The 15590-nt window shown below is 38.0% G+C and overlaps 1 protein-coding gene across 1 annotated transcript; it reads right to left on the bottom strand.

Moving 5' to 3' along the window:
* Nucleotides 1-2015: 2015 nt before the first annotated feature.
* LOC147722642 (uncharacterized) lies at nt 2016-3431 on the bottom strand. Its single transcript, XM_086966874.1, has one exon. It carries the CDS (start codon nt 3429-3431, stop codon nt 2016-2018), a length of 1416 nt encoding a protein of 471 aa, XP_086823000.1.
* Nucleotides 3432-15590: the final 12159 nt, after the last annotated feature.

The following is a 15590-nucleotide window of genomic DNA, read 5'->3' as shown; positions in this document are numbered from 1 at the left end:
TCCATATTTTTGTAACATTTTAAGTTTTGAAATAATATTTTTAATACATTTTAATATAAGTAAAATAAATGTTTAGTAAATAGTCCTTTTTTTATCTCGCTAGATTTTGATCACGTCGTTACGTTAACGTCGACATAAGCGGCCATCTTGGATTGCATCGATTGCTGAAAGCAGCTGGAAGCTGATCTGCGCTCGAGGTAGGAAACTTAAATAACTTTATTTAAAGTAAAAAATAGTTAAAAATGTATATATATTGTAATGAAAGGATAAGGAGAGGTTGCGGATTTAAAAAAAGTTGTATTGTGTTTGTATTCAACTTGTCGCCAAACATTTTACTTGTATATGCCTTCGTCGGGTTATGTTACGGTTAAAGTTATGGGTAAAGATAGATAAATAAGTTATTATTTAATTAATTGAAAACATTTTGAACGTTTAATGTTTTGTGTAGAGATAGACATGTATTGCTATTGAAAGTTTATAGAAGAGTAATAGGATAGTTTTGTTATTTTTGAAAAATGATTGCTTTTGGCTTGGTTCGTAAAAAAGAAAACTGGTTTTTTGAATTGCTAGTGTGAATACAGAAGGGAGATGCATTTAGATAAAATTGTTGATATTTTCGTTTTTGAGGTTTGATTGGTTGCTTTGGTTTTATATTTAATAGGCCAGGAATTAAAAGGAATTATTTTGCGTGTTGTTTTCAAGAAAAAATTGATTGAGATATAAAATGATTTAGTCAGCGAGAAAAAATCAAGTTAGGATGTGATGTTAAATAACCTTAAAAATTATTTTACAGGTTGGCAACGTCACATTTTGTTTTAAGGGATTTTTTGAAAAATAGATGAATGCCAATAGATTTGGGTAACGAAGACGGATTTGTTGGAATATGATAAAATATCATTTAGTTAGCGAGAAAAAATCTAGTTAGGATGTGATGTTACTTAACCTCAAAAATTAATTTACAGGTTGGGAACGTCACTTTTTGCAGTAAGGGTTTTTCTGAAAAAAGAAGAATGCAAAAGGATTTCGATAAGGAAGATTGATTTGTTTTCAAGATCGTAATTTTTCTGTTTGAAAAAGTACAGAAAAAAGGAAAAAATATTTTTTTTACTTGTAAAGAAGAATGCTTGTCTCTGAAAATGCATTAAAGTACCGATTTTTAAATTTCAAATAGAAAAAGTATTGATTCAAAATATTTTGATAATTTTTTCTCATTTTCGGAGGAATAAATTTTACAGATAAGAACATTGTTCTTTTTTTCACAATACGGAAAAATATGTCAAATGTTTGATTAAATACTTTTTTTTAAAAACTAGTTTTTTTTACAAATTAACTTCAAGCCAGCATCACTTTGGAAAAATTAAGTGGTGAGGAAAATGTGGTTATTTTAAATGGAACGTTCAAAATGTTTTCAAAAGTAAATATATTCCATTTTAAATTTAATGGATTAAAAATTGTTTTTAAAAAATAAAAGAAAGAGAAGACTGACTTCAGCGACGGCTCGTGGAGGGAGTTACGGTGGGGCAGGAGGGTGGGGAGGGGGAGGGGCAGGGTGGAGGTTGCTAAAAACCGGCATATGGATAATTGCAGGTAAGTAAACAATTTAATTAATAAAACGAATTTCGTAGCTCGCACTGCATTGCATTTTGCGATGCAAGGCGCACTACGAAATTCGTTTTATTAATTAAATTGTTTACTTACCTGCAATTATCCATATGCCGTTTTTTAGCAACCTCCACCCTGCCCCTCCCCCTCCCCACCCTCCTGCCCCACCGTAACTCCCTCCACGAGCCGTCGCTGACTGACTTATCTTTGGATTGTAAGGGTTTTTTTGGAAAGAAATTGCTAATGGATTTGTCTCCATTTGTAAATGGTGCAGCAGAAAAAAAGAAGACTTCTTAAGGTAAGGGAACCCAACGAATATTAATTTTAAAATTGTTTAAAAAAATGCCAATTGAATTAAATGTGTAAAAAATTATTTTAGGACAAAGCAGGAAAGTAAGTTTTTTGAGAATTCATTAGAAATGTAATATGTTAGCAACATTTTCCAGGTAGTCTAATGCCACACTCAACGAAAATTGTTGAAGTACTGTCAATAGTCTCTCGGACATTTCCTTTGTTTGTCTTGAAGGTCGTGGATTTAGGATACCTGTTAATGCCTGTGCAAGCCTCATTTCTTGAAAACTTTGCTCCTTCTTCAAAGTTTTCAAAAAAGAGTAGAAATTTGGATGATGTTTCCCAATTGTATGACTGAAGGAGTTGTGCCATCCCTCTATGGCATTGTTTGTTTTGGCACCTCCTTCCAAGCAGGTTGAGTAGCAGTTCCACCACTCCACATGGAAACGTGGCTTCCTCCTGCGACCCGATCTGCTTAGACGCCCAATCCATGTGTCCTCAAAGTAATTTAACAAGGGTGCCAATTTTTCTTCATTTTCGACAAAATATTCTGATTCAGAAATTGCAGTATAGTATTCATTTACACTTTCAGGAGGTACAAAACAAAGTGCTGTTAATTTTTTTAATTCAACCTGTAGTTTGCTATCTGAGCAGTAATCTGAAACCAGGGATGTTTTTTGAAGTTTACGCCAATATGCCTGGGAAAAATGAAAAAAACATCCCTGAATTTGGGTATCCACATACAATTTGTTGATCACATTGATCATAGTCAATTCAAAATCTATAATGATTTTCCTAGGACTTTTTCCGGATGTTTTCTCTTTAATCACTGACAAAAATTCAGTGTAGGTTGCAGATTGCTTATCTGGTAGCAAACTATACACTAAGGGAACAACATTTTTGTTAATCTGTGCATGAATGCTGTAAATGTGGGTGAAAGGATGAGGCGTACATTTAAACGTCCCATCCATCATCCAAATTTCAGTATTCTCTAATTCAAAAAGGTTACGGGGAGTGCTAAATATTAGAATAAGTTTAAGAGGGTCATGGTTGTCATAAAGTAAGAAAGATTCATTAGAGAAAGAAAGAGTTAAATCATGAGGAATAATTATGTCAGCAAAAACTTGAGGAGTAACTGTGTGAGTGTTACTTGCCTGCTTTTTACGTTGAATAATTCTACGCAAATTGGGTATAGTAGGCATATTACAAGCAACATGTCCAGGGACATGTTGTGCAACCTCTCTTAAAATTTGACCAGGAGTTTCATTGGAGGTGGATGCAATATCTTTCATTTTGTTTATTGTTTCGCGTATTTCTATCTCCATTGCAGAGGCAGAGTGGTTATGTTCAGTTGTTTTGATTACGTTGTCACCAACAGTAACCGCTCTGCTGCTGCAACGGAAAGAATAATATTGCACACACCTCCAATGTCTCCTTGGTTCACTTATCCTTTCATTACAATATATATATCCACAATGCTTGAGAAGTCTGTTTCCTTTCCTTGATTTAGTGTAAGATGCTGTGGCCTGGCTTGACATTATCTGTTGAAAAAAAAAAAAGAGATAAAAAAATTACTATGTTTTTCTATGTTTTTGTTATAAATTTTTGAAATGTATATTTATTTGTTATTTATTCTCGTTTTTGGAGTTAGAATAGTAAATGGCACTTCCTTATTATCCAGCATTTACCCTACTCATGCACTTTCCTGGATTTAGAATAGTAATTGGCACCTCTTCACTATCCAGCACTTACCCTACTTATGCACTTTTCTGGAGTTAGAATAGTAAGTGGCACCTTTACACTATCCAGCACTTACCCTACTCATGCACTTTTCTGGAGTTTTAATAGTAAGTGTTACTCTTACATTATCCAGCACTTACCCTACTCATGCACTTTCCTGGAGTTTTAATAGTAAGTGTTACTCTTACACTATCCAGCACTTACCCTACTCATGCACTTTCCTGGAGTTATAATAGTAAGTGGCATCCCTACACTATCCAGCACTTATCCTACACATGCACTTTCCTGGAGTTAGAATAGTAAGTGGCACCCCTACATTATCCAGCACTTACCCTACTCATGCACTTTCCTGGAGTTTTAATAGTAAGTGTTACTCTTACACTATCCAGCACTTACCCTACTCATGCACTTTCCTGGAGTTAGAATAGTAAGTGGCACCCCTACACTATCCAACACATACCCTACTCATGCACTTTCCTGGAGTTAGAATAGTAAGTGGCACCCCTACACTATCCAGCACTTACCCTACTTATGCACTTTCCTGGATTTAGAATAGTAAGTGGCACCCTTACACTATCCAGCATTTACCTTACTCATGCACTTTCCTGGAGTTTTAATAGTAAGTGTTACTCTTACACTATCCAGCACTTACCGTACTCATGCACTTTCCTGGAGTTAGAATAGTAAGTGGCACCCATACACTATCCAGCACTTACACTACTCATGCACTTTCCTGGAGTTTTAATAGTAAGTGTTACTCTTACACTATCCAGCACTTACCGTACTTATGCACTTTCCTTGAGTTACAATAGTAAGTGGCACCCCTACACTATCCAGCACTTACTCTACTCATGCACTTTCCTGGAGTTAGAATAGTAAGTGGCACCCCTACACTATCCAGCACTTACCCTCCCTACTTATGCACTTTCTTGGAGTTAGAATAGTAAGTGGCACCCCTACACTATCCAGCTCTTACCCTACTCATGCACTTTCCTGGAGTTAGAATAGTAAGTGGCACCCTTACACTATCCCGCACTTACCCTACTCTTGCACTTTCCTGGAGTTTTAATAGTAAGTGTTACTCTTACACTATCCAGCACTTACCCTATTCATGCACTTTCCTGGTGTTAGAATATTAAGTGGAACTCCTACACTATCCAGCACTTACCGTACTCATGCACTTTCCTGGAGTTAGAATAGTAATTGGCACCCTTACTCTATCCAGCACTTACCCTACTCATGTACTTTCCTGAAGTTTTAATAGTAAGTGTTACTCTTACACTATCCAGCACTTACGGTACTCATGCACTTTCCTGGAGTTAGAATAGTAATTGGCACCCCTACACTATCCAGCACTTACCCTACTCATGCACTTTCCTGGAGTTTTAATAGTAAGTGTTACTCTTACACTATCCAGCACTTACCCTATTCATGCACTTTCCCGGTGTTAGAATAGTAAGTGGAACTCCTACACTATCCAGCACTTACCGTACTCATGCGCTTTCCTGGAGTTAGAATAGTAATTGGCACCCTTACTCTATCCAGCACTTACCCTACTCATGCACTTTCCTGAAGTTTTAATTGTAAGTGTTACTCTTACACTATCCAACACTTACAGTACTCATGCACTTTCCTGGAGTTAGAATAGTAATTGGCACCCTTACTCTATCCAGCACTTACCCTACTCATGCACTTTTCTGGAGTTTTAATAGTAAGTGTTACTCTTACACTATCCAGCACTTACGGTACTCATGCACTTTCCTGGAGTTATAATAGTAAGTGTTACTCTTACACTATCCAGCACTTACCGTACTCATGCACTTTCCAGGAGTTAGAATAGTAAGTGGCACCCATACACTATCCAGCACTTACCCTACTCATGCACTTTTTTGGAGTTAGAATAGTAATTAGCACCTCTATACTATCCAACACTTATCCTACTGATGCACTTTCCTGCAGTTAGAATACTAAGTGGCACCCCTATACTATCCAGCACTTACCCTACTTATGCACTTTCCTGGAGTTAGAATAGTAAGTGGCACCCCTACACTATCCTGCACTTACCCTACTGATGCATTTCCCTGGAGTTAGAATAGTAAGTGGCACTCCTACACTATCCAGCACTTACTATACTCATGCACTTTCCTGGAGTTACAATAGTAAGTGATACCTTTAAAAAATTCATTATTTACTGTTCTGAGGCTCTTTCTTTGCTTTTAATAAACTTTTCTAATCATTTTTTGCAATTTATTTTGCGGATGAGATGTGTTTATATTTAAAAATTACCTTTTATTTTTGGAGTTTGCTTCTTTGTCTTCTTCCTGGTCTTCTAACTTGTTTTGGTATGGGCTTTTTTCTTGATTGCTCTTTCGTTTTTCTGGTTTGGCTCTAAAAAAACGATTGGAGAATGTGTTATATGTTTTCTAAATGTTTTATGTGTTTTTCTTTTTTGAATTTTTTGCTGGTGTGCATATTTACAACATTATTGTGCTTTTATTTAATTTTAAACACTGTTTTATCACTGTTTAATTTTTTTTAAAAAATTGCCTCATCTTTCTGGAATTTCAATACTTAGTGGCATCCTTATACTAGCCAGCATTCAATCGACTGATGTTCTTTCTTGGAGTTATAATTGTAAGTGGTACCCTTCCACTATCTAGCACTTACCCTACTCATGCACTTTTTTGGAGTTAGAATAGTAAGTGGCACCCCTACACTATACAGCACTTACCCTACTCATGCACTTTCCTGGAGTTAGAATAGTAAGTGGCACCCCTACAATATCCAGCACTTACCCTACTCGTGCACTTTCCTGGAGTTAGAATAGTAAGTGGCACCCCTACACTATCCCGCACTTACCCTACGGATGTATTTTCTTGGAGTTAGAATAGTAAGTGACAATCATACACTATCCAGCACTTACCCTACTGATGCATTTCCCTGGAGTTACAATAGTAAGTGGCACCCCTTCACTATCCAGCACTTACCCTACTCATACACTTTCCTGGAGTTAGAATAGTAAGTGGCACCCCTACACTATCCAGCACTTACCCTACTCATGCACTTTCCTGGAGTTAGAATAGTAAGTGGCACTCCTACACTATCCAGCACTTACTGTACTCATGCACTTTCCTGGAGTTACAATAGTAATTGATACCTTTAAAACAATTCATTATTTACTGTACTGAGGCTCTTTCTTTGCTTTTGATAAACGTTTCTAATCATTTTTTGCAATTTATTTTGCAGGTGAGATGTGTTTATATTTAAAAATTACCTTTTGTTTTTGGAGTTTGCTTCTTTGTCTTCTTCCAGGTCTTCTAACTTGTTTTGGTATGGGCTTTTTTCTTGTTTGCGCTTTCGTTTTTTGCTTTTCTGGTTTGGCTCTAAAAAAACAATTGGAGAATATGTTATATGTTTTTTCACTGTTTCATGTGTATTTGATTTTTGACGTTTTTGATATTTCTAGAATTAGACTACTTAGTAGCACCCCTACACTATCCAGCATTTACCTTATGAGGCAGTTTCTTGGATTTAGAATAGTTAGTGGCACCCCTACTCTATCTAGCACTTACCTTACTGATGCACTTTCCTAGAGTTATAAAACTAAGTGGTTGCCATACACTATCCAGCACTTACTATTCTGATGCACTTTCTTGGAGTTACAATAGTAAGTAGCATTCCTACACTAATCAGCACTTACTTTACTGATGCACTTTTTAAGAGTTAGAATAGTAAGTGGTATCTCTACACTATCTAGCTACTTTACTGATGTACTTTCCTAGACTTAGAATAGTTAATGGGACTTCTACACTATCCAGCACTTACTCTTCTAATGCACTTTACTGGAGTTAGAATAGTTAGTGGCACTTTTACACTATCCAGCACTTACCTTACTAATAGTCCTAGTTTTTTGATATGTTTTTCTTTGACTTGCTTTGTCGACTGGTATTCTCAGTTTTTTTTCTATTTGGCAGTGCTTCACAAGATAAATTCGAGTATTTAAAATATATTTTAAACATTTTAAGGAAATCTGTTTTCGATTGCTTGTGATCTAGTAATAACTGACAAGTTTTAAATAATAAAAATTCTACATTATGTCACACTTTCTGTACTGTTGTATTTTCAACTAGTATTTAGAATTTAAAAATCCATTTCTTATGGCATTATTTCATGTTTTATTTATACTTTAATTAAATTTATTAAAAATTACCTTCTTTAAATCTTGACGATTGTTTTTCGAAAATGAATGTGGTTTTTTTAAACCAACTTCGTTTTTCTAGGAGAAAAGAATAATTTTAAGGTATGGATTATTTTATCGGATGGAATGTAAGGTCTTTACTTATGTTTTTTTGGTAAATTGGAAAAAAAGTACCTTATTTTCAATCCTGCTGAGTAATGTCGTTGTTTAGAAAATAAGCTTTATTTTGAAAAGCTGGTTTTATCGTTTCACTTGGTTGGAGAACTGTTTATAAATGAAATAAATATTTTGTGTTGTTTTTAAAAAAATATAGTATATTTCTGAATAGCAAATTTTCTTAAACAAAAATTACAACGTTTTTATATTATTAACGTTTATATATTTTTCTGAATCTTTACAGTTGTTTTTAAATATTTTCAAGTATTTCCTTAGTTAAAGGTTAATATTCTATTATTTATTCTATTTTAATATTATATTTTTCTAACATATTGCTGCTCAAGTGCTATAATTTAACATTTCTTAACGTCGTTTTATTAACTTACTTCAATGTGATTGATAAAATGCTTCAAAGTTCGCTTTGGTTGATGTTATGTTGAAGAGGTCAGAGCGTCAGGTTTTCACGTCTGGTCACTCTGCTAGTTGATAATCAACTGACTTAAAAATGGTGGCTTGCATGTATTTATACCTTTTCGTAACTAGCATCATTATTTTTTTAATTTACACCGTTACGTTTATAATTTTATTTTCATTCATATGATGTGAAAACGTATAATTTAAAATGTTGTGTTTTGAAGTAAAGTTTTGACAGTTTCGTTCCGTTCTGGCATCCATTTTGAAAGTATTGTTGATATTTTATGTCATGGAAATGGTAGATGGACTTCATTTTAAACTACTGTGCTTAAAATGGCGGTTCTCTGTAAGTAAAATATTTCTGTTTCTCATCAAAGTTTGTTTTTCTTTTATTTAATAATCGTTTTCACGTTGTTTTAAAAAGTAAATCGTTATCTCGGTTAAATATGTCAATTTTCATAAATATGAGTATTTATTTTGTTACTCGAGTATTTATTTTGTTACTCGGGTATTAATGTGAAAATCTCTATGATTTTGGTGCATTTCCGTGCAGTTTATTACTCCATTTTAATACACTTACCCACCCAAAACCCCTAATTTCCCTGCATCCCGACCCTGGATTTATTTTACTTTAAAAAAAAAAAATTATTTATTTAATATATTAAATAAATAAATTATCAGTTCAAAATGTAAGTATTTTTAAGAAATTCAGTGCTTTTCCATGTAGTTTATCATCACATTTTAATACACTTCCCCTCCCAAAACCCCTAATTTCCCTGCATCCCGTCCCTGTGTTTATTTTACTTTTTTTAAAAAAATATTTATTTATTTAATTTATTAAATAAATAAATTATCCGTTCAAAATGTAAGTATTTTTTAGAAATTCAGTGCTTTTCTGTGTAGTTTATCACCACATTTTAATACACTTCCCCACCCAAAACCCCTAATTTCCCTGCATCCCGTGCCAGATTTTATATTACAAAAAAAATATATATTTTTTAAATGCGTTGTAATGGTATGCGTGTTAATAGATTTCGTTGTTTTGGTACTTTTTCATTAGTTACTCTATATTGCGTTGTAATAGTATTCGTTGTAACATATTGCGTTGTAATATATTTTGCGTTGTAATAAATGCGTTGTAAAAGCATACGTTGTAATAAGATGCGTTGTAACATCATACATCCGTAGCAAAATGTTTGATTATAATGATTGTTTGATGGAATCGTAACTCTTGATTATGGTGAAGAATATGTTTATGAATGTTTAATGACAATACTTGAGATGTACTATAAGAAAACTATGACTTCAAAGAACAAAAATTAAGGTTTGTTCTAATATGTATGTCTTCTAACGATTTTCCGCAGAATGTAACACTTATTTTTAATGTGGAAATTGTGGATTTATTGTTAATGGTGAAATATATATATTCACTGAAAAAAACATAGGTTTCAGCCACTTTATAGTTAAAAATTAGCATTTAAAAAACCTTAGAAATTCACTGAAAAAAACCATAGGTTTGACACACATTATAGTTATATATTAGCATTTAAAAAACCTTAGAAATTCACTGAAAAACCATAGGTTTCACACATGTTATAATTAGCTGGACATTTCACTCATCCAAAACCATTGAAATTCCCCCGTTATAGTCGCCTCAAGCCCCGCCCCCTACCTTCACCACTGAAGCAAATATGGACTTCTTGTGGCTCTTCTTGAATGGGTAACTGCAAGTGTTGGATGTGTAACGGCCGTCCCGGTCGTAAGAAGAGCACAACACAGTTGCGGGTCCCCATTGACACCACCTGGTTTCAGCACGAGGGAATGAAGGATCTGGTGCTCTGCAGGGAGATGCCAGTGACGCTTCTTGATGGCATCTATAAAGCGGGGCAGAGGTCCGCCCGAACTTTACTTTGACCCACTGGGGATTATCTTTGTTATTTACAGACTTGGGAGCACACCCACTGTGGATCAGGGAGTAACACACTACATACCCATAAGGCCACAGTGATGGCCACGCCCACTGGGCAGGGATTTAACATTTCAAGAGTGCGCGAAAAAGATGCTCTCATCTCTTTTTACAAGTACGCCGCTAATGAAGGGAGGAGTCCCGAAACGCGTTTGGCGTTTGACTTTCATGGTGGAATTCGGATTGAGACGCTGTTTGCAAGCTGCCATTAAATTACTATGAAGCAAATATGGACTTCTTGTGGCTCTTTTTGAATGGGTAACTGCAAGTGTTGGATACATATATATATATATATATATATATATATATATATATATATATATATATATATATATATATATATATATATATATATATATATATATACATATAATCTGCTGGCGCCCGCAAGTAGGTAGTTATAGTTAGGACCTATTTTCCATAAGAAATCAGCAACATTCTATTCCAAATAACTTTGGCGCCTGTTGATGAATCTTCGCAAAATTTTCAAAACTCATGCAGTGCTTCGGTCCGTTTCTATACTGAAAGTTTGGTGGTGATTCTCAAGCGGGGGCTGAGAAAAAAGGGGGTCCCAAAACATGTTTTCCCCATGTTATTTCCCTTAGGAAATCTTAGACACAGCTACAGCCTGAACTGCTGAACGGATTTACACCAAATTTTGCAAAAAGGTAGCCCTGGAATCAGAAAGCGCCCTTTTTTGAAATGATGTAAATCCGTTCAGTAGTTCCTGAGAAATGAAAAAAATAGTGGTGAAAAAATTATTTTCCAATTGGAAACTTTAGACACTGTTATAGGAAAAACTGCTTAATGGAATGACACCAAATTTAGTAAAAAGGTACTGCTTGGCTCAGAAAGCAATCTTTTTGAAAATGGTGTAAATCCGTTCAGTAGTTTTTGAGAAATTAAGGAATAAATATAGTGATATCTATGCCGCGGAGGATCAGTGCACCCTCCGTGCACCCTCCCGATCACAAGCTTTATGCAAATTGGCTGTCAACACTCCAAACCAGGAAATATTGGCAGCCATCTTGCGCCTCGGTAGAACTGAGACACAAGAAATCACTCAAACTAAGGTGCAAAACGCAAAAAGGGGGCAGGGTAGAAACACCCTGACCCCCTAGGCCTCTTTAGGGCGTCCCACAAGGACCCCCAGGGCCAAAATAAAAATATATATATATTTTTTTAATCGGCAAAATCGGAACAGGGTGCGCAGATCCTGCTGAGAAAAAAAAAGAAGCACGGACTCCCGCGCTTTGTTGATATTTTGTCCCCGGGGGGGCCAAGTCCCTGGGGGAATAGTGTTATGTAATGGGGTCCCAGAGGGGCCCCCCAGCCCCGTGGACAGCCACCCCCCGGGGCTTCGAAAATAATTGGGTGGGGGGCTCAAAGGCCCCCCCTATCCCTGAGGAATGCCACTTCTGGGGCTTCATGCCAATGTATGCAGGGGGGGCTCACGGCCCCCTTGTAGCCCCAGGGACCGCCACCCCGGGGCTACAAACAGAAGTGGGTGGGGGGCTCAAAGGCCCCCCCAGGCCCCAGGGACCACCACCCTAGGGCTTTAATTTTAAAATAATGAATCCTGTGGGGGGGTTTGAGCCCCCCCACACACCCCGGGGATCTCCACCTCACAGGGGCACTAAGTTTTTTAATTTCGGGGTCGGTAATGGACACACAAGCCCCGGGGACCACCATCCTCGGAGCTTTGAAAATGTTGCAAGGGGGGGCTTGCGGCCCCCCTCCTTGAGCCCTTGATGGCCCTGGGGACCACCACCCCCAGGGCCGGCTCCTGCAGTGTCCAGGGGTGCCCATCCCGGGACACTGTAGTGACACTGTAGTTTGCTATGGCAGGGCGGGAGCCAGGAGAGAGCAGGGAAACCTGCTCTCTCTTTCAAAATGCAAACCAAATTGCTTTTCCACACGGGGCGCTGCATTTTAGGAGCTCCCCATGTGAAAAAGCATTGCTGGCTCCCGAGGGACGCGGGGAGCCGTCCGGACCGTAGGGGGATTGGGGACCCCCCCAAAGTCCCCAAAAAAGAGGGCCGACCCCGGAGGATGGGGTCCCCAGGGCTATTAGTGGCCAGGGAGGGGGGAATACTTTTAAAAATGGCCATGCCCGGCAGGGAAGGGGTCCCCAGGGCAGATTATGGCCTCGGGAGGGGGGCCCCTTCACAATTGTTTGGAAAAAAAAAGTGGGGGGCAGGCCCTAGGCGATGGGGTCCCCAGGGCCAAGAATATTAGGAAAAGAAGGGGGGCCATGCAGCCCCCCTTCTTACAAAAAAGAAGACCGGCATTGCGCTAAAGGCCACGCCCCCTCCTTTCAGCACTCTTTAAACAAGCTCCCTGGTGCAATTGCAGATGGGGAACAAATTTCCCTTGAATACTGGTGGTTCCTGGGGGCCAACTAGCCCACCAGGAACCTCCAGTATGTGCCAGGGGGCTGCGTTGCAGAGAGGTGTTCTGAGGCCACCCCCTTTTTACACCTCCCTACAACGCAGCTCTGTGGCGCTTACTGGAGGTACAAAGTGGGCTAGTTGGACCCTAGGGACCCTTCGGATTCAAGGGGACTTAATCTCCCAACTTAAAATGGCCACAGAGCATGTTTGCACAGTGGTGAAGGGAGGGGACAGGGCCTGAGGTGACGCATGCAAACATGCCCTGTGGCATGTTTAAAGAGGTAATTTTGATCCCCCTGCCCTATTATATACTAGGGGCTTACAGAGGAGGTCATGCTAATCACAGGGAGACCCAAATGCATAGTGTTCCTTAGTGTATGTAGGTGTTTTCACTGTATTCTAAGTGTCTTTTACCATAGCACTGGCTCTAGGACTGGTTAGTCAGAGTCAGTTACCACCAGTATCCGTCTGAAAAAGTTGAGGGTACAGGATGATTTTGCAACAAGGCTCCTTTCTGCTCTTCTGTTTGTTCTTTTTGCACGTTTGTCTTCTTCCTGCACTTTTCTTTGTCTTTGAAGACTAAGAACTGGCAGTTCACCTGGGTTAAGGCATCTAGAACAGTCCAAAAGCATTCCAAACCAAGACTTTTTTGCATTGTACAAGATTATTGATTAGCATTTCTCTGTTTTAAAGCTACCACAGTCTTTTCACACAAGTCTTTACCATTGTATATATTGTGAATAACATATGTCGTTGTCTCAATCTTGCTCAGGTGCAATCTTCGCTGTGGCTATCATTCTAAAGTAATCATGATAATTATCAACATGTGCATTTACATATATTTCATCAAGTCTCTATGTACTACCAAAGCAGCAACTGAAATCATTTCAAAAAATCATTTCATAAATCATTCTTTACTTCGATGTATCAAATGCACAACTGATTTGAAGCACACATGTAACTAACTTAATTAGCAATCCGTTCTCATTGTCAATATAATTAAGTTATTTCCCACACATTTCAAATTAATACATGAAAGAAACGACGTTTTCATCTGTATTTAAATTGAGTCCCAATGCATTTCGATGCATCAGCATCTTCGTCAGGGGAATAACTGTGTAAAATAGACGAAAATAATTTCAACAATGTTAACCATCTATCTTGTTCTAAATCATATACAAATATTCTAACTATACAAGGCAACAATTTCATCCTTTTCAGATATTACTAGCTCCAAACATACCAGCTATCTCAGCAATATGACAGTCCCTGCTGTGGTATTCCCTATACATGCCATTGAGTCTAGCCAAGTGTAATCAACATGTACCCTATGTGTATACAGGTGCCTACGTTATGATATCAAGTGAAAACATACCCTCCAAACGGGCAATAATCCTTCTTCCCAATCTTTTGAAACAGGCGACCTGTCCTGTAAATTAAAAATAAAACTAACATAAGTATGCTCTGTTTACAAGCATCTACCCTTGCTAAGATTAGCAGTGGCGCTTCACTTACATCAAACTTTCCGGGGTGTGCCTAGAATCCTTCGCATCTGCCAATCTCCATGCCTACAATTACAAGAGTGATCCGCTGTTATTTATTTCACTCTATGTGGTCTGTTTTTGTTGTTTGGTCGGCAGCCCGGTATGCGCGAGCACTCACCGTCTACCCTTGCTGTAAGCAGCCCATCCTGGTTGTCTCGCTCGTTCCAACTCTGTTTACCACGCCATGCAACAGCGTGTAATGCCGGGAGTTCTTTAGAGCCCGTCATAAACAGTCGACCGGTGTCCCCGCCCCCTGTTGATCCGTATTTTTGTTTCCGAAACAATTTAACATTAGGATCAAATTTATGCATTGATCCGTGCAGAAACAATATCTATTGCTAGTTTCAACAACGTGGCCTTTTCGATAGTAAAGACATGAAAGTTTAGGTGACTCGCAACTCTCAACACCAGTCATAGAAAAAGGACTGGCAACACTGAATGTGATTGCTATCAGAGCTGTTGACATGCCGCTCATTGCTAGTGTGGTTTATGCAGCAGTTGCAGAAACACACAATATACTGAAAGTGAAAATAAAAATAAAAATAAAAATAGATATAAAAATATAAAAATGATATCGTAAGTGATGTTTGATAGGGAAAAAGCTAACCTAGATTCTCAATGTATTGTAAAATGTTGATAGCACTTAGGCTTGAGCCCAATCCTGTATTGACAACTCTTTTGTTATACCACTCATGTTAATGCTAAACACTCATTATGTTGTAAATGTAGTTATAGAAAACACACAAATTCAATTTTGTCATTGAGCCCACCTGGTTTTACGGTATTTAAATATCTCCTCCAAAATGTCTCCCTCTGAGCTATTCTTATGTTGGGATCCACATGGGGTTCAACCAACACCTGCTCGAGTACAGTGAATTTTAACTGGGGAATGGTGTGTTGTCTTTCTTTCCAGTGTTGCGCCAAACTTGATTTCTCTTGGCCTAGTCGACACCGGTCGACTGTTTATGACGGGCTCTAAAGAACTCCCGGTATTACACGCTGTTGCATGGCGTGGTAAACAGAGTTGGAACGAGCGAGACGACCAGGATGGGCTGCTTACAGCAAGGGTAGACGGTGAGTGCTCGCGCATACCGGGCTGCCGACCAAACAACAAAAACAGACCACATAGAGTGAAATAAATAACAGCGGATCACTCTTGTAATTGTAGGCATGGAGATTGGCAGATGCGAAGGATTCTAGGCACACCCCGGAAAGTTTGAAGTAAGTGAAGCGCCACTGCTAATCTTAGCAAGGGTAGATGCTTGTAAACAGAGCATACTTTTTTA

The sequence above is a fragment of the Lissotriton vulgaris genome, chromosome 4_1 (genome assembly GCF_964263255.1).
Source record: "Lissotriton vulgaris chromosome 4_1, aLisVul1.2, whole genome shotgun sequence".
NCBI classification, from domain to species: Eukaryota; Metazoa; Chordata; class Amphibia; order Caudata; family Salamandridae; genus Lissotriton; species Lissotriton vulgaris.
This window is presented reverse-complemented; position numbering and strand designations above follow the sequence as displayed.